Source organism: Barbatula barbatula (genome assembly GCF_947034865.1).
Source record: "Barbatula barbatula genome assembly, chromosome: 19".
Classification (NCBI taxonomy): Eukaryota; Metazoa; Chordata; class Actinopteri; order Cypriniformes; family Nemacheilidae; genus Barbatula; species Barbatula barbatula.
In genome coordinates this window covers 11,035,465-11,055,892 of record NC_136782.1, presented here as the reverse complement: position 1 = coordinate 11,055,892, position 20,428 = coordinate 11,035,465, and the positions used below count along the sequence as shown (strand labels likewise).

Genomic DNA, 20,428 nt, shown 5'->3' with positions numbered 1-20,428 from the left:
AATAATCATGGTTCAACCTTTCCGTGGTGTGTAGAAATAACTTCATAAAATAATTTAAGTTTAAATCAATATTTTATGTCAGATTATTTATTTAGTAAATAGATTATTTATGTATTAAGCAGAATAATGTACAGTAGGCCGGTCATGATCACGAAATCAACCGCCTCAGGGTGATAAGGACCCCAGCGCCAAGTTAACGTAATCCACATCCATTATTTCATCAGCCTCAGCTCAGCCTACATTTGAAAAATCTGTCATTATTCAAACTCATGTCTTTACAGTCATATTTGTTGTAAAATAACTATTTAAAATACAAACAACAAAAATTTCATTTGGAACTTTTGCATACAATGACATTTCAAAGTAACATGTCTGTTACTTGTCTGTAAAAGAAAAATGACCTACTTCACAAATTGAACTACTACTCAATCATTTGCTCCATATTGTTGGTCGTTTTTGCAAAATAAGATTTGTAATGTAGCATGAAAGTCATATGAAGCCTTTTACGAATTTTGTGAGGCACACGATCACTACAAACTCTCTCTGTAAGGAAAGAGCCGCTTGTTGTTTTAATACAAAAACGAAACCGTGCGCATCTGAAACAACATAAAAATAAATGATTGCCGAATTTTGGGGTGCACTGTTGCTTCAATATGGCTTTAATTGCAAGCAGATGCCCAAGCCGGAAATTAATGAGATACGAATGCCGGCACCTGACAATAACATGCGGTCTCAAATTACAAATTTAATCTTACCATGGAAGGCTTGTGTTCAAATGTTGTAGACAAAAGCGTGTAATGTACAGTGAAGTACACTGCTTGAGTACTGTAGCTTGACCCGGGCGCAGCGGCAGCGTTGTAAACAGCCTTCAGCTGTTTCTCTCTCAGGAGAGAGTTTGTTTACTTGAACAGTTTGTTTTCTCTCCTGTTACAGTTCAAACTACAGCTAATCCACGACTCGTCTCTAGATCCATCCATAATGCATTTTCCTTTTACTATGTAGTCCACATGTGCCTCATTTGCATGTTTTATTGCAAAAATTTCACGCTCTTATTTGGAGCCCAGCTGTATTTCAACATGACGAAATATTTCGTAATCCGCCAGTCTCTGATCTCTGAAACGTCATTCATCCCTTGACTGAGTCACTAACCGCGCGCAATCCACTTTAACCAGGCACTAATCGCACTTCACTGTATTTAAATTAAATCTTTAGCTGTATTTTTAGCCACTTCTGTATGTAAATTGGGCGCCCAGCCTTATTTGCCTGCCAACTTTAACATTACAGTATTGCTGTGTGTGGAAAGTAAATTATATTTTAAGGAGGTGTTTGAGTACATTTTCTATTGAACATGGCAGCAGATATTCATTTAATATATCCAGACCTGTGGTGCAGTCAAGTGCACTTCAAAAAACCTGTTCTAGTTTGGTGTAGAAAGCGTCAGAATCCCAGTAAATTGTTTCAGGTCTCCTTCAGAATCGAGCATTGAGATCAGACACTATTATTCATAGCAAAATTCAGTCTCTACAATTTTGTATCAGTTTTTGTGGGGAATTGAACCCATAACCAGTTAATACAATGCTCCAAGAATCTTTACCTTATTTGCATAATTTCTTTACTGAATCGAAAGCTTCAAATGCGCGCATACACATCATTTTGTTAATAGAGATTTCAATCTATTTCACAGTGCCAGCGGTATGGATGCATTGAAGATTGAGGAGATGGAGAAAATGCTGAAAGAGGCACAACTGGAGAAAGCTCGACTCATAGAGTCCAGAGTAAGTCAGACATCATAACAATATGAGTATAGAATCAATGCAGAACGTAGATGAATGATGCCTTATTGTCGTGAACCACGCCTTGTCTAATAACCACACCTCTCTGTCTCATAGGAGCGTGAGACACAGACCCGTAAACTGATGCTGGACGAGGAGAGGAGAAGGAGAGAGGAGGCGGAGAAGAGACTGGAGGAGGAGACGGTACACAGGAAGCAGCTGATAGAGAAGGAGGTGAAGATGAGGTCCAAAAACTTCTCTCAGGTGAGGAGTCAGGTCTCTCCACTGAAACTTTAGGGTCTTTCTACCGCTCAGGGGTTTTGTTGTTACATCACTGTGTAATGGCGTTATTACAAGAAAGAGGACATTTTATTGTAGTTTTCTTAATATTTTGAACTATATTTTCAGTTTTCATATTTATTTGATCTTTTATGTTGCTGTATAAGTTTAATTTAGTTTTATTTCAGTTTTAGTTGTTTTTCTTTATTATTAGTTAACAGTTTACAAAAGGCAACTGTGATAGTCTTTGTTTAGTTTTCCTAGTAATATTTAGTCCGCTATTTTATTTGATCACAATTAACAGAAATGTTTGAATTGTTTTAACTTTAGTTTTAGTCAACTATAATGCAACCACACTGTACTAAATGTTGACTTGGGTAAACAAATATGCTTCATGCTTAGATGGTCAATGTTTTATCGTTTCTATTTAATTAAAAACATTAATTATATATTTTAAGAGTACTTTGAGGGTCAAGAATCAGCTATAAATAGCTATAATGGAAAACAACTGCACATTTTCGTAACCACATTTTGTCACTTTCTGTAGCATTTTGAGCAGACAAACAAGAAGCGTGATACAAACATTCCAGCAATGTACATTAACGGCTCGTCCCATTACATTAGAGGATGGGAACTGACATGTGTACCGTAGTTAAAGACACAGTGTTTTCCACATAACCTAGCTAAATCACACAGGACTTCATTAGCACGTCTTTCTGTTTTCCAGGCGCGCCCCATGACACGATACCTGCCTATACGTAGAGAGGAGTTTGATCTCCGATCCCACATCGAGTCCTCGGGTCACAACGTAGACACGTGCTACCACGTGATTCTCACCGAGAAGATGTGCAAGGGCTATCTTGTCAAGATGGGAGGAAAGATCAAGTCCTGGAGGAAGCGCTGGTTCGTCTTTGATCGCCTCAAAAGGACTTTCTCCTACTACGCCGGTATGTGCGTCTTCTCCTTACTGTGCACTATGCAAATGTAGCCTGGCAAACGCAACATTACGCTTTAGCCTGAGGTCGGGGAAAGAAATGAGGGTAGAACAAAGAATGAATTGTGGGTAAATCCAGCAGTGGGGGATATGGATAATTAGTAATTCTTAAGCTCGCAGCGGCTCCCGTGATTTCCGATAGCCTCGGGTGAGCCGGGGGCATACAAATAACCAGAAGCCCGTCCGCGTGCTATCTGATAGTGATGAAATCTTCCGCAATGCTGAGGAAATCGTGCTCATCACCCGGCCGCGATGCTCGGCATCGCGTGCGCTTGCTCGCTCGCTTTTTATTTCTGCATGGAAAGTGAAGGGGTTGCACCACAGTAACAAGGTCACACTGGTGCTTACCATATCATTATTCTCGAGGGGAGTCAGGACTTGTTTGTTTTCTCAGCCGTCACATTACCCTGCGTCAGCTCTGTTACTTTTGTCATGTTCGCAGATAAACACGAGAGCAAATTGAAGGGCGTCATCTACTTCCAGGCCATCGAAGAGGTTTACTATGATCATCTACGTAGTGCCACAAAGGTATGACCCCGTATTAAATGAAAAGCCCTTGTGTACAGGAAGAAGCTGAGACTCGCATTGTTTTTCTGTTTGTACTCCCGCTGCACTGTTTCATTTGATCTTTTGTGGTTGCTTATTTCTTTGTTTTTCTTTCTCTCATATGCTGTAACTCTGCTGTCAATTTTCCCCACCCCACTGTTTCTCATTCTTTGACACAGAAAGGATTTTTCAATCTGAATTTGACAAACGTATGTATCGCTTCGGCACATCACCCTGCATGTGCTTTCCTTTTCTTTGCTTTGATGGATGCCCTGCAAAAAAATCTCTCATTATTTGTTTTGTTTTTCAGACCTTAAACAGTTTTTAAACTTACTGTAACCAAGAGAATTGTAGCGGATAATAAGGCAGATGATTTTTTAATATGAAATAAATTAAATTAAACAAGTCTCACTAAATGGGGTTTAGAGATTTTGCTTTAAACAAAGAAAAAAACAAAGAACAAAATGCAGAACAATGAACAAATGCTTACTTAAATGGGAAAAAAAACGATTTCCAAATAAGGCAAAAAACAAGAGAGTTATAATCTAATGGAATTTTCTTCATTTATTTTGTTTAAATATTTTGACTGGAAAACACACTAATATTAAAGACTGAGAGAGAATAATTTCGTTTTTGCCCGTAATTTGTGGATTTTTCACACACTTACTTTCATGTTCCCCTTAGACTAATTAGCAAATCTTTTATTGTATTGTTTTGAATAACTGGACCATTTGCACTTTTACTGGAGACACTATTGAGGTCTCTTGGTTTTTTTGCTTCATTTTGATGACGAGCATATAATGTAATTTACGACTTGGGTGCATTTCCCTTTAATGTTTCTCCGAGTTATTTCCACCCTTGTGTTTGTGTATGTTTGGGGTGTGTGCTGAGAATACTTAGTGTGTGTATAACTTAATTGCCCCACAGATGCCACAGTCTGGTATATTAGAGGAACTTGTGTGGTTGTAATATGGCAACAGAATCCCTTTGATGTTTGTATAGATTTGTTTTCCTGTTGCATGTTTTAGCCTGAATGCTTTGTTGAAATATTTTTAATATTGAGTGTTTTGCTGAAGGTTATGAATGATCACATTTCACATTATCACGTAAAAAGCTTATTAGAAGCCCATGCTCATTGTGTCAAAAATAATTAGTGAATAAATAATAATTGATTTTTTGTGGTTATTAATTCAAAATGTAAAAATTGTAATTTAATATTATTTAGATTCCTCCACATGCACTTTGCATTATTTATTTAACAATTTATGTTATTCCTCATTATTTGTTATCCCTTCTGGCTGTATATATTTTTTTAAATTGACACCACAAATAATAGCAGATAGATTTGACACAGTAACCAATCCGTAGTGTCTGATGCCTCGCTGATGCAATTCTTTCTCTTTCCAGAGCCCCAACCCCTCCCTGACGTTCTGTGTAAAGACCCACGACAGGCTTTACTACATGGTGGCCCCTTCCGCAGAAGCCATGAGAATATGGATGGACGTGATCGTTACGGGAGCCGAGGGCTACACACAGTTCATGAACTGAGATGAAGAACCATCGGCGCTCGCTGATGCAGACTCCAGACTGTTCCGCAGGGAGACTTCAAACGACCCAGACTTGTTATTCTCAAATAGAGGAAAAAAACTTTTATTTTGTTACTTCCTTTTTCTGCCTGGATTCAAAAAGGGAGCCGGAAGATGAAAAGACGGAGAGAGCCCAGTCTGCAGGTGGCAGCGTGGTTGCCATAGACGAAAATGCCTTTTTGCTGTCAGAGATATCTTTGAGTTGCAGTTTTTCTTGTCTGGATACATAGAATTGTGACTTTTATTTTTAAATCCAAATGATTTGTCTTTCCACACACATCATGGGGAAAAATGCCAAATGACATTAAGCCATTCTGGAATCGTGTCGAATCGACTGACATGAAATAGCGGACGTGAATTTACTGCCGTAGGTTATGTTTTTAAATGTAGTATTGCATTCATATACAAACACGAGACAAGCTGAAAATCTGGTTTTACTGAAACAAAGATTTCATTCACCAAAGCTCACCAACCAGCTCAGGAGTTCATATTTATTGTAGAGAGATATTCAAACTCCTGTATAATTGTATCCCACTGTCCTTGCGTTCCCAGCAAATTATTTTAGATATTCCACACATGCACGACCCACAGACACGCAACGTCTATTTGCCAAGTCCTGATAACTTGATCTTGTGATTTTAGTCCTGAGGAAGGCAGCCATCTCTTATCACTGCCAGCCCACGAGAGCGCTGAATAATCGCCACACAAAAGTAAACAACGTCATAATCATGCAAGTCATGCAGTGCCTTGATATCGACCTGGATTTGCCCCTCTTGCAACTGTTACACTAGTTAAAAAACTGCGAGACAGTCTTATTTCATGTGAGGTACAATATATACAGTATATATAGTGGAGGTTACGGTTTTATAAACTCTTATGATAATGCTGAAAAAAATCAGACGTGTACTGTTATTTAAAAATGATGATTTGGATTATTCACATCTGTGTCTGAGGTGATACTGCTTTAATACATCATTTAATGAGAGATCTTTTGAGTATTAACAGTTGTTCTACCTTACCTAAAATGTTTATTTATATATCATGTTGAAAAGACCAACACGCTTTGTCTTTTCCCAAAACCAAGCGGTTTGAAACAAATATCCACAAACAACACATCAACATGAAAAAGTCTTCGTTTTCTGTGTAATATGTCTATGAAGTCTATCACACCAATTGGTGAAAACAGTGTTGTAACAATGTTGAACAGAAATACAGCCACAGTTTTCATTGTTTGAAGTGTTTTGTGTTTGTTTCCCTAAATATGCTGTTAAAATGCCACCACTGTGTTCAGACACAAAGCGTGTAGCGCAGAGGTCACAACCAAACGCAGACTTCAGATGTAAAAGGGCAAGTGGCCCTCAGTGCTTTAATTAACACTGCAACACAGACGGGGGTCTTGCATCACGACTATACTATTGTTGTCATGACACCAGACGAGAGAGCAGCTCCATAAATTAAATAGCCACTGCGAAAATATAGAAGTGTACCCAAAGAAAGTCTGTAGTAGGGTTGTCATGGTACTATAAACATATTTTACAATACTATACCAGCTGAAGTATCCCGCTGCTGTGCCATGTTCAGGTTTGACATTTACAAAATAAACCAGATTTCCTTAATACACAGATCCAATTGTCCAATTGTTTTGACTATAGTAAACTTAAGTATACTGTACACGAAAATATTTTGTAGTGTTATCCAAAGTAATTGGATGAATTGTTGCAAATACTGTAATATATTGTAATATTTACTATGGTGAGACTCAAAAACACTAGTGTCTATGAATTTTTGTAAAGTTTACTGTGGTAAATACTAAAGTACACTAGGACTTTTTTCACGTGGAAACTGTTCAAAGTATACAAAATTAATTTATACAGCAATGTTAATAAAGGGAACTGTTAGGCTTACTTTAAAGTCCCAGTGAAGTTAATTATTTCAATGCCTATTTTTTCATGAAATATTGAAGTGTTTATTGTGAATAGTTTATCAGTGTGGGTCATTCTCTTTTTAGAAATCGCGTGCCCTCGTAATCTTTAGTTCATCTGAAAATGCACTTCCATCCTGTAACAAAAAAATCTAAATTCCATTTCACTCGGAAATTCCCCAAAATTCTGAAGTAAAAACGATCGCAAATTCCGGTTCACATTTAAATGTGAAACTGCTGGTCAGTAGGCGGTGGCTAGTGAACCGCTACACCGTGCCACCCTTGTAGATAAACATTTTGACATCCTGTTTTATGAAGTGACTCTAAAATCATTGAAATGTTTAATATCAACAGAACTTTCATATGTTTGTAATGAGAAAGTGAACAATTTGTGTGTGAAGATGCTTTATTGTGAGTCTTGGGTGCCAGATGATAATATGAGACATGATATTGTATTTAATATGCAAATGATGGCATTTCGAAGCTGAACCAAAGCCATCAAAGTGGCTCACAAATGTTTTTTTTAGAAGTGAAAAAGTTAGGCTAGTGTTTGAGCAATATGCAGGCAATACATATTTAACTGTTCGGAATATACTGTACTTAAGGCTCACTGAAGAGCGTTGCATGCTGATGCAATATTTTGGGATGGTTTCCTGAAATTATTTGGTAATTCTTGGAACGCTGTGAAACTGACACCTATTCAGTGGGCAGCAGTAGGTGCATATTCTCAATTAGAGTTTCAACATTGTATTACTGAAGTCAACGGGCATTTTAAAAGTTAAATTCCGCTGCTAAGAAGGGAGTATCAAACATCTAAACGCTGTTTGGCTTCATGCCGATATTGTCTGTGCTACTTTCAAAGACCCAGAGGGGAAAAGCAGTATACAGATATTGGGTGTTACAACATAGCAAGGATAAAGTTTAAAAGTAACTTTAATGTGTTGGCGAGGGAATCTTTTTTAAAACTCACACTGCTAAACTACTCAAATCATTTATCAGTTCTGCTACAAAACATCAGCCACTTTAAATACAAGAATTGTACTACATTTAGTTAACCCTTCAGTTAAGTTGACAGACCTTTAAGAGCCATTTTGTAGTTTTTTGTAAAACAAAATTTATTGCGATTTATAATCATTGCCTTCAAGGCTGAGCTTCTACTAAGGTGCAGCTTAAAGTCCAGACAATTTATGGGTTATTTATAAGAAATTTAAAAAACTGCGGGACACATGAAAAAAAATGAGCATCATCTGAATCATTTGAGGTCACAGATCTGGCTTTAGATGATTATTTACAGATCATTACACAGGATCATGTCTCATCAGTATATTCTGATTTTAGTGTGAGAAAGTCAGCAGATATAAAGGAAATCAAGTATCAGTGTTTATTTCTTCAATGATCTTGTATGTCTGATGAAATGAACAGTCACACTGGTGGATAACACCTCTCGATACTCCAGCGACGGCACTTTCATCTAAGTCATCTAAAAGTGATCAATGTTAGTGATTTATACACATTTTTATCAACAATCCACAGCATAAAGCTTAAATTCCACATTTGTCTGTGGCATTGAAATTTAAAAGCGCTCATAAAATTAACAACTAAATTTTTGTATGTAAATATGTTTGAAACTGTCAACAATAACTTACTGACACATTACTTGACACATGGGGAGGTGTACTGCTTCACAGCACCGTTACCTAAAAAAAGTCACTTTTTGTGCATTTTTGGTAAGATATAGGTTTCAAAAGCACATTTATGCTGTCTACAAACAGGATAAACATAATCCGCTTTGCATTATTTTCCCCCATAATATTATGGGACGCTGACATGATTTGGCTGGGTTATTAACTCTACTTTCTTTGTTAATTTAGATTTCCTAAATACAGTAACCTGAAATTAAAAGTTTATAGTTTATTTTCAGGGTCAATGTCGACCTGTTTGAGCATTGTTTTCATGCCTTTTGTTAAAATTGAATTAATATTTAAAATATTTTTTTAAAACAACTTCAAAAAAGGCACAGTGATGTAATAAGACATACTGGTCTTGTAGTAATCGTAGACTGTCACCACAGCTGGTTTCAAGTTCTTCACTACTACAGTCTGCAAAAGCATCAAGGTAAAGGTTTTCTCCTCCTTTTTCATCTTAAAGAAGAAATACTCTAGATGACATGTCCTTCATTCTGCTCCAGAAGTTTGATTCTGGAATCCTGCTGAAGCTATGGACACAGAGACACCAATGAGAACATATCAAAAGCTGGGGACAGAGCTTGAGATGGAAACAAGACTGAAGGCATGAAAGTGTCACTCACAATTTGTAGAGACAAGGAATCCAGCACAAATCCAGACAGCAGCTTCACATTAATGATGACCATGTTTGTCTCCTCTCGTGGACCATTGTATCTGTAACACAATATCGGCAACAATCATGGTTCAGTGCTTGTGATGTGATAAACAGCAGACAAAGTCTCATAAGATTACGGAAGCCGAGCATCAGAATGTGGAAGAAAGGGAATTTCAGTGACTTTGTGGCATGGTTGTTGGCTAGTATTTTATAAACTGCTGATCTACTGTTATTTTCACACACAACCATCTCTTGAGTTTACAGAGAATGGTCAGAAAAAGAGAAAAGATTCATTGAACTGTGTGGACGTAAAGGCTTTGTTGATGTCAGGCGAATGGGCAGACTGGTTTGAGATGATAAGGTAACAGTAACCCAACCACTCGAAACAACCAAGGTATGCAGACCACACCGGGTACCAGTCCTGTCAGCTAAGAACAGGAAGCTGAGGCCACAATTCAAACACGCTCACCAAAATTGAACAATAGAAGACTGGTCTGATGAGTCTTGATTTCAGACATTCAGAATTTGACATAAACAACATTAAACCATGGATCCATATGAGAATATGAAATTTATATTTCTATATTTAAAAATAAATGTGTATATTTCTTTTTGAAAATAAATCAGTGATCTGCTAGCAACATTTTTCACAAACTTCAAATATAAATATTGTTTCTATTTGCATTTATTTGCAGAAAATGAAAACTGAGAAACAGGTCAAAGTAACAGAAAAGATGCACTGTATTTTTTCAGACCTCAAATACTGCAAAGAAAAGCACTGCTGTTGGATATGACATATTTATATTCATCCGCAAAAAAATAAGAGATCATTCTAAATTTTCATTAAATCAGCATTTCTAGATGTACTATGGTCATTCCAGTCCAGCGTCTGTTGAAATTCAACAAATCAAACCTCAGGAGTGAAATACGGTCATCCAACAGCAATGTGAAAGACTGACAGTATGACAGGACACATGAAAACTGTACTAAATATGGTTATCACATAAAACTTAATAATACAAGTACAAAACATACTGTTGTGTTGCTTAAAAGTGCATATGAACATGTTTTCTTTGCAGTATCTGAGGCCTGACAAATTTAATTTTATTGCAAATAGAAACAACATTTTTATATGAAATTTGGGAGAAATATTGTAAAATTTTGTTAGTGAACATCTAATGAAACAAAATTTAATTTAGAATAAAGCAAAATTAAACTCAAATCTATATAGTAAATTCAGAAAAACTGAAAATGTTCTTTGCAATAGTCTTTAAAAAATTTCTGGGTCTGTACTATTTGGGACAATATTGTTATTAATTTGTTTTATTAATTATTAAACAAAATTATTTATTAAACAAAAAGATAAAGCTGCTCACCTGACAGTGAAAGCTAATGTAACATTATAGTACTGTCTCCTGTTACAATTTGAAGTTGCATCTGTTATGATGCTGAAGGCTTTGGATAGCTGGCAGAGGCCAGAACATTGTAGAGCAAGGCAAACTGAGGAAGAAAACAGTGATAATGTCATGCGCTTAGCCACAATCATCTGTTAAAGGAATAGTTCAAACAAAAAAAAATGTTCTTGTGATGACTAGTTATGATACAAACAACAACCAATGAGATCTGAAGTTGACTTCCTGCTACATTAAGTGATAATATGCATTTGATTTTATCTACATTTTTTCTCTTCTGAAGACATTTATTAAGCCAATTGAGGCACATGGGTGTTTGTGAGTTTTGGATCGTCGACATTTTGGATCCCACATTAAAATATCGCCATTTTAATCAAATTTTTGGTTTTAGTTCATCTGAAGAAATTCAGAGGATGCGTCAATTGTGAGCACATTTTTAAGTGAACTGTATCTAAGTTCTAATGATCCTCATCAAAAGAGCTAAATCTTACTAACCTGAACAAACACACAGCCCTGGCCTTGTGCAGCGAGTGTGAAGTTTCCTGCAGCTGGCTGCAGCCGTCTCTCTTGGTAAAGCAGTCGGTTTCCCTGGTTGACAGTGAAGTTGTATTTCAGGTTTGAGGGGGAGGTCACATTGACAACAACGGTTCCTGTTGGACTGTAGGTGGCAGCACTGTATTTAGCGAGTGCCTGGAGGGCCACCACAGTGTCCTGTTCATAGAGAGGGAGGAAGCCAATTACAGGCTGTTGTCAAAATAGCCTACGTATATTGAAACTAAACTTGTGACAACTTTAAAACAAAGTTTACACTCTTGGACGGAGAACCATTGTAGTTGAACCATGAATGAAGTGCCTTGAAATAACATTACTGTACCTGAGAAGAGGAGAAACCTCCAAAGGCATTTTGCCTCTTGGCCAGCCAGCGTACAATGGTAGCAGAATAGTCCAGTTTAAATGATGGCAGTGTTGGTCCAGAAAGAAGCGCCAACAACACATATGAACTCATCTCTACCTCTAAAGAGCCTGTCATTTGCCCATTATTTGCCTGGGTCCAATATCGCCCAACCCCTGAAAAGACAATGACAAGAGTTCAATAGACTGAGGAGTATTTATTAAGAAACTAAATATTATTCTTATTCCTTTTTGTTTTTTTTTCAGCTTAAACTATGTAAATGCATTATTAACAAAGTATGAATAAATAGTTTAGGTGGAAAATATATATGTTGGAAGAAAAACTAAATTTCATGATACACCACACGGTTGAATCAATTACTTTCAAGGAGCTCCTACAAACACGAAATAACGTCAAAGCTTACAGTAAAAGACTCAGTAAAGTGAAGAGCTTTGAGATTGCATGGGTCCTTGATATTAGTATTTCTATGAACCAATGAGAAAATATTTTCAAAAGATCATTATGATTTTGGACATTCTAAGCAAGCACAGCATCTATTTGTGTATAAATATGTTATAAATGCATACTTTGTCAGGAAATTTTTAAATCTTTATAAACAAATCTCTTTGTTTTTTTTGCACTTACACTTCTGCTTCAGTATGTATTTCTAATATTGTTTGCTCCTAAGATGAGAAATTACTTTGAACATTTGCAAATGTCAGTTTGGTTCCAAAAATGAGATAAATTATCTTATCATGTTTTTATTGTGTTAGCTGTTTTTTTGTTTTTATGGCTTAAATAAAAACAAAACAACTGCAGTTTGATGGATATTCATGTGAATGCACAATAAAAAACACATTGTTTTTAAATTTGTTAAAAAATCGAGTTGTCATTTTGGAACCAAACTCTTCATATATTTAACCTCAAAATTCTATCACCAGTGTTTCACCCGAGAAATGTTTTACTTCTCTGTTTTAAATTCAGAGTTGAATGGCACCTTCTCTTTTGGCTCGACTGTCCAAGATAGAGATGAGTTTCTGTCTCATGTCTTGATCTCCAGCAAGAGTGAACGTGTAAGAGGCCAGGGCAGTGAAGTACATGTTGTTAACATTGCTGGAAGCTTCCTTCAGACAAACAAGTCCATTCTGCACCATGGTATCCTTATAAAGCAAACAAACTATTTATGAATGAATGCAATCCGATCCCTTTGTTGGTCGAGTTGTGTGGTGTGACATAGGCCTGACTTTATAAAGACATGTAAACAATGTGTACTGCCAAGCCCACGACTGAAGCATGTCACCATGCACATTCAAAAACCAACAGTTTTCATGTTTTACGAAGTCCACCTTACACAGAACCCAAACCCTAAATTATTTAAATAATCTGGATTCAGTCAGATTTAATGTATAGAAAAAATTGTGTTCCTGTGGTTAAAACTTTCTTTACATTTTTTTGTTCACACCCAACAAAATAGACACAAAAAGGAGGGATGAATCTATATTTGCAGCCAAGCCCCATCCCACTATAAATGCAACCAAAATGAATAGGGTTACTTGTTAAAATGGACACATACATTTGGTATGACACAGGCATACTTAGACTCTTAAGGCCTGTTCCAAATGGGATATTTGCCCTCAGACACTTCATAGTGAAAACAATCAAAACTCTACTTCAAAGGGCCCTTTGGAATTAAGGATTTCGAAGGCTACAACAGATAGACACTTTGCGTCCCCATGATTCTTTACATGGCGACAGCAACTCATTACTGACAAGGGAGGATGACACAGCAGGGCTCTTCTTTGGTCCCCTACACCCTTCTCAAAGGGCTTAGATCATAGAGATGAGTCCTTCCGAATGGAACACAGGCAATGTCTTTATACTCACCGATGTTTTCACGCCCAATTCGAGCAGAGCTGCAACGATGTATGCGGTGAGAGTGACATCATCTCTGACACCACCCTGTAAAAGAAGAGACAAGCAGAGATACAGTATATTACAAACAGCAACAATGAGTGATGTACAATGGAATGTTGTACTTCCTGTTGTAACTAAAATAGCTACTATACAGTAGCTATTCAATTAACAAACAGACCAACCACCCTGCAGGTATGTTTAGTTCATACAGTATACTTCAGGTTCATCCTGTTCTTTCCTTCATATCATTGCGGTAGATGACGCCCACTGTTTTAATGCACCCATTCTTCTGTTGGTGCTGAGCTAACCAATCCTTCGCCTGGTCAATGTTTGATTCATCTACAAACACATACTTCTTTGCCTCTCCGAAAATCTTCATCACATATGCAGTTAACCTGAAAACGTGCAATAAAAAAATCGTCATTTGCAAGTTAGTCATATGGAAATGTCACTATAAGTGTATAGCAGATGTTTGTTTTTAAACGGACCAGGTGTGCCCAGACGGATCACTGTTTCCAAAAGCGCTGTAAGACCCATCATAATGTTTGTATTTCAGCTGTGTTTGGTAGGCTGCAACAAAACAGCATGACATTGTCAGTTTAGTCAATTTAAAGTTCCTTCAGTGTTCTGATTGACTTTATTTAGTACCGGTTTGGGATTTGAATGTCAAAGCATAGTAGAAGCAATAGTAATATTTCATTTAAATAAGAAAATGCCGAGCACAATATACAGTAACTTATCATCCCTGAAATGGTTTTCTTTTCTGTCCACCAAAATGGTGTGGCGATGGAAAGATGCATTATTATACTTTAAACAGAGAACAACAGTCTTCTAGTTCTCACCAGTCTGCAGATAGGTTTTAGCTCGTGCCAAAATCTCAGGAGTGAGCTGTCCTCTGCTCTCCAAGTACTGAAGGATGTAAATGTTGGGTGCAAAGTTCAGCATGTTCTGCTCTCCACAGCCGTAAGGCATCCGTAACAGATCAGCGATGTTTCTTAACACATGACTGATCAGATCACCTGTGGAGCAAACATTAAAGAGCAGGGTAGTGCTGCCCCAGCTATTCGTAAGTTCTTTCTTAAATGTGAACGCAAAGTCCACACTAGAGGTTTTATTCGGTTGCACCATATCTTAAGGCAGAACATAAGTAGTAGTTTGAAACTCTCTGTAAAGTAATGCGTAGTCGCATAGGACGTTTCAATTTAATAGACCAATAGAGGCCTTTAAATTTGTGAGAAAAGGGTCTGTTGAAATGTTGTGAATTTCTTCATTTAAACTTATTTAACCTCATTAAAGGTAAAAATTTGTATTATTTTGACTGCCAACCGTCAATGAAATAAAAAGTTGATTTAATTTTGACGTGGACAACATGAATATACAGTATACACACACGGAGGCGCGCTAGGACGGTTCTTGTAGAGCCGTCAAAAATTGTATGTCATCATAATGTTGTCGATTTTAAAAGGTAAGAGACTGTAAATGTCAGCATTCTCTTGTGTAAATCATTGAAGAATGTCAAGTGAAATTAGAGGTTATTCAGTTAGTTCAGTGAGTCTGCCATTTTATTACAGTTAATACTGACGGGAGACATATGTAAATATTTAGTTTATACATAACGTTACGCTTCAACTAAGTTGAACGGTGCAACTACATTTTTAGTAGTGCGCAAGTTGTAACTTCGTGCCAGTTTAAGACAAAACTTACGCACAGCTGGTGCAACCGGCCCCAGGTCATTTCGACAACGTCCTGACATACAGTAAATAGGAGTAGTAGCCATGCTTTCATTAAGAGGTTGGATATGAATTAATACATAGATCATATTTATATACCATTATATTTCTTCAAACTCACCCTGAACATTGACAAATATATTGGTAGAATCCTTCACAACAACTTCAGGGTGTTTAAGAGAGAAAGTTGTGTTCACTTGGTTCCCTAAAAGAAATATAACTATATGTCAACGGTACGTCTCTCTTGCTTTGTATTCAATACAATGACAGGCTGACTTCCAAAATCATATAAATAAATATTTCCTTGCTCAAAACAGCTTAAGCATCACTGTTACACACAATTCAAGACACTTTCAGAAGGTTTGAAATAAGCAGCATGTATTTTAGTACATTTATATTGTTATAAGGAGTTAAAGGTTTAAATATTTGGGGTTCAGATCATCCATTTGGAGGTGGGAGTTTGATTCAAAGTAGACAAACTTCTGCTTGTGCAATTTCGGTTTATTTTTACAAACTGAGGGATGGATTTAACTATTTCTGTGGTAATGGATGGTATGCCACATGATGCCAATAGTGTTTAAGTTGTATTGGACATGGAACATTCTTTAAAGTGACAGAACAATGTCACTGACCTGTTAAAGAGAATAGCTCATTCTGAGTGATAATCTGTTGAACTCCGTCCGCCTGACAAATAAAATAACAAATAAAGTTATTACTCTGACAAACAAAAAAAGGACATGTGATACTTTTTTTCTGAAAAAGATTGATTGCAAAAAATGTGATAACTTTTTTACTAAGATTCTGGACAACAAAATGGTTTTGCTCTGTAAAAAGCTCTACCTGTTTCGTTTAAAAAACGTAGTTATTAAAGTTAAATCAAATTGGTTTTACAAGTCATTTGAATTTAAGTGATAATAAACTGCATCACTAACTAACAAATAAGTTAATTTACTTGTGAATAATATCGTGGGTTAATGGCTGTGGTATGGCTTACCTCCACCACAGTCTCTATTTGGAGTCTTTCTGGCCCTGTCACCTCCTTTAAAATTGCTGTCCCTATGAACCCCTCTGTGATGGCTACGGCCACACAGGGTAACATCACCTCAATTCTAAATATTTGATTACAGTTTTATTAGTTTGTTGCACTGATTTAGTCATCTAAAACTGATATTTAAATAACAAACCCAAGACAGTTTCTTTGATTTGGTATATTTTGCTTTACCCTTATATTGATTTACAGGGAGTGCATTAATCATATGTTTCTTTGAGTTACCTGGATCGTTGGGGGCGGTCACTTCCTGGTTGGGCGAAAGGAGTGGCAAAGGGCTGAGGAGACCTATATCCGGAAGCCAGCTCATTAGGCCATACCATGTCTCACCATGTGCCAGGGGGGATTTTGCCTTTAGTTAATTTTTGTGGCGTTAAATGTTAATTATTTACCCCTTCTATGTTAGTTGGTTTTGCTTTGCCGTTATATAACCGCCCTTCTGTGTCTTTGTGAAAAGGCAGTTTTTTGGTTCAGTTGGTCTTGGGTTACAAGGCAATGTACATAATCCTATTTGCCATCACTGTTGTGTTGCTGGTTTCAGGGCCTAGCTATGGATGCGGGTCCTTTCTGTAATTCCTCAACATCTTGGGCAATAAAATACCCTTTGTTTTAAAGGACAACCTGTGTTCCCTTGCCTCACTGTTCTGGTCCCTTACACCCTCCTTTCTACAAGAATTAGTCTCCACGCCATCAGCTCTCACAGCAACACTCACCTTTCCTTTAATATACACAATTCAACCAAAAGGCCTTCACAATCCTTGCCTGTGTACAGTATATTTGATTTTCAGAACTGTAAATGTTAAATTCAAAGGTAAAACACATGATTTAATCATAGCGATGTTTAAATCCTAATTTGAATATTACTCTTTAAATGACCAGTGTCGACCAGCATAAATTTCCATGTTGGTCTAAATGGTTTCGGTTACGACTGTAACCTTTGTTCCCTGATGGAGGGAACGAGACGTATCTAGACAGAATGAGGTTTGAACTTGAGAACATATCAGCTCTGATCGTAAATTTCAAAAGCCCAATGAACTTGGCGAATGGCATCAGCATGCCAATCTCCTTCCAGTACATACGGGTGAACAGGAAGATGGCGTGTCCATTCATTCAGTTGTTTCGCCCATTAGGGACACTGGGAAGTGCCACTCCCTTTGATGGGGGAGCATGCCATTTGGGTTTATATCCATATGGATATACCTGCATGGTCTCACCAGTGGGGGAGAACTTATGTACAAGCACAGACAAGAGGTGGAAATGTCCACCGGGCGGAGGTCCCATGTTCACCAACAGGGGAACCGTAGAGTGAGAAATACTTTATACGGATCCCTCGATAGGGGTAAATCACTAAGTATAGGTAACTAGCTAGGTGTAGGGATTCATCTAAACGACGAGTAATCAGATCGTCTAGGAGTCATTTTGGCATAGGGTCTCTCACAAATTTGCAGTGCATGTTGGAGGAGCGAGGGTGTGTGTTGAGCCTCTTCCCAGTCCCGTTCAAGTTTCCATTATAGCGCAGAAGATCGCCCCTGTGGCTCCTCAGCAAAGCATACGAAACAAATGTCTGAACCTGCGGATCCTCTTGAGCAGGATTACTGTCGCAACAACACGGCATCAGTAGGGTAAAACTAACCTGTGTCATGCCTTTTGAAATTTACGAACAGAGCTGATAGGGTCTCAATTTATTCTGCCTCGACACAACTAGTGTTGGTTTAGCTGGTTGAGTCGCAACAATTGCTTCTCAACCAGAATGTACTTTGTAATGAAACAAAAAGTTAACTAGTTAAATAAGCTAGTTAAAGTTCACCCAAAATTATAATTCTGTCATTATTTACTCATCCCCTTGTGTTTTGCATTATAACGAAAGTCATATAGGTTTGAAATGACAAAAGAAGATATTTTGAGGAATGTTGATAAAAACAAAGGCTGATGACATAATTTTCAATTTTGAGAGAAGCCTGGTAGAAAATGTATAGTGGCAATCTTGTCAATAACAAACATGCATGGTGCAACCAATTTAAAGAAAAGAACCTAAAATCACATTTCTGTTGTGCTCATAAAGTCACAGTATATTTGACTTACCCAGAACAGATGCTTTAATAATCCACTCAAAGGTTTTGTTCTCTTCCACAGAAATACATTGAGTATAATTGCAGCCATTACAAGGCAGAACTGAGAACTGATTGGAACTTCCCAGTGTGACCTTCACCTATATGACAAGACACAGGGAAATGTCCAGTGGCAGACCGAAGATAACAACTATGCTTGCAAAATAACTGTGTGACAAATAAATTTAGAAATATTAGAGTGCCTCACGATAATGCATTTGGAGAGAAAGTTGAATACAGTAGCTTTGAGGTTGAGCTCTTCTCCACGGATTACAGAGTAAGGGACGCTGACGACGAGCGGCTGCCGCACCGCTCCAGTAGGAATCAATTTATGGGTTTCATCTGTTGCACATTTGGTGATGGTGTCAGGGACGCTCTTTTTAATTGTAGCAGATCCAGACTTCCTATTTGAATGAAACATATTCATTTAAGTATAATTGGATAAGAAGTCATTATTTATTTGTATTATAAAAGGGAATAGCTGTACACACCCCAACGGCCCAAGTTCCCATATCCAAGTATCTGGAAAGAACTTGCGGATTGTATTCTGAACAGTTTTTTCCACAGATGGACCCTTAATTGCCACTCCAGCACTTATATAGTGAGAAGATATATAGTAAGAAAGAAAGTATCAAATTTGAAAAAACAAAGATCAAGCCACTTACCTATACCTGGCCTCACCATCATATCATTACAGTAAACATGTTCTTTCACATCAGAGTTGGTAGCAATTTTGACTCCGATTGCGTAGAAGAAAGCAAGCATTATCTTTAACCGATAGTGAATAATGATAAACGAACCACTACTGAAACAGGAGGAGTTTAAAATGGAAATAAAATATCTTACTTTAAAGGCACTGTATGCATCATTTTCACTGTAATAAGGGTAATGACATAACAAGCGTCTTTCCCTCGTCACCACTGGGGGTTCAATTGGATTCATGTCTCCGGGTATGCAGGGATCATCGTTATATTCCCAGACTTCATGCGAGTAATCCACCAACATTTGGACTGGTAACATTCCAAAAACCTACAGATTTCAATGTAATGCACAGGATGAATTGACACTGCAATAACAACTGGAACGGCACATCAATCAAGAGATACTGTATTTTTAAGATGATCATACAACAGTTCTATAATTATCGGGTGTTTTCTGTGATTTCTATTTTCTACCTTTTAAATACTGCACGTTGACAGAGACACGGCCATTTTGAACCATACTGCCTTTGGAAAAGACCTGGAACACACAAGGTGAAAGAGTATTGTGTGAAATTTATGAAATACCGCAGAACCTTTGTTAGTGGCATTAAACAGTGTGTAGCATCTACTTGTGTGTAGTGATGGCAGCCACAGTACAATGGCGCCAGTGCGCTCACCACACACCAGCTATAGGTGGAGAGGAGAGAGAGAGTGATAGAGCCAATTAACTGGATGGAGATTATTAGGAGGCCTTGATAGATGAAGGAATGTGGCCATGACACCGGGGATATTCTTTACGAGAAGTGCCATGAGATTTTAATGACAACAGAAAATCAGGACCTTGGTTTAACATCTCATCCAAAGGACGGTGTTAAACATAAATGTAGTTTTCTTAACATACCATGTCGAAGACATCCAGTGTTTTCTGTCCCTTTAGCAGTGCACTGCCTTGAATGATGTAACTGGTCTCCACATTTGCATCGCCTGCACAGCTCAACGAGTTTGGAGTCAAAATGAACTTTAGAAAACGTTTGCTTTGGAGTAGAACGGCCTTAACCAGAGACTGCCTCCATTATAATATCTTGCTGCAGGCCAGAAACCAGTCTGGAGATGATCCTCAATGTGGCGAGCCTAATGTTAATGAATGAATCAATAAATGAATGACACACATCCTTCAACTGCACA

General features: G+C 37.5%; 2 protein-coding genes across 11 annotated transcripts in view; one reads left to right on the top strand and one right to left on the bottom strand.

The window, feature by feature from the left end:
• phldb1b (pleckstrin homology-like domain, family B, member 1b) overlaps positions 1-7,108 on the top strand; it is a 59,172-nt gene extending 52,064 nt beyond the window's left edge. For 8 of the 10 annotated variants that reach the window (XM_079482070.1, XM_079482068.1, XM_079482064.1 and 5 more), the window contains 5 exons: positions 1,685-1,775; positions 1,890-2,036; positions 2,779-2,998; positions 3,488-3,573; positions 4,999-7,079. In XM_079482070.1, coding sequence (XP_079338196.1) covers positions 1,685-1,775; positions 1,890-2,036; positions 2,779-2,998; positions 3,488-3,573; positions 4,999-5,139 — 685 coding nt within the window. In that variant the 3' untranslated portion in view covers positions 5,140-7,079. Of the gene's footprint in view, positions 1-1,684; positions 1,776-1,889; positions 2,037-2,778; positions 2,999-3,487; positions 3,574-4,998 lie in introns of all 10 variants that reach the window. The other 2 variants (XM_079482067.1, XM_079482063.1) reach the window with 1 other exon arrangement.
• A 1,366-nt stretch (positions 7,109-8,474) lies between these two features.
• LOC306908835 (alpha-2-macroglobulin-like protein 1) lies at positions 8,475-16,744 on the bottom strand (the record flags this gene model as incomplete). Its single annotated transcript, XM_079482049.1, has 13 exons — positions 8,475-9,313; positions 9,407-9,497; positions 10,815-10,903; positions 11,346-11,561; positions 11,725-11,918; positions 12,740-12,902; positions 13,627-13,701; positions 13,925-14,051; positions 14,145-14,226; positions 14,499-14,675; positions 16,019-16,070; positions 16,381-16,463; positions 16,660-16,744. The coding sequence occupies 13 exons, from the start codon at positions 16,742-16,744 to the stop codon at positions 9,257-9,259; spliced, it is 1,491 nt and encodes a 496-aa protein (XP_079338175.1). The 3' UTR covers positions 8,475-9,256.
• Positions 16,745-20,428: the final 3,684 nt, after the last annotated feature.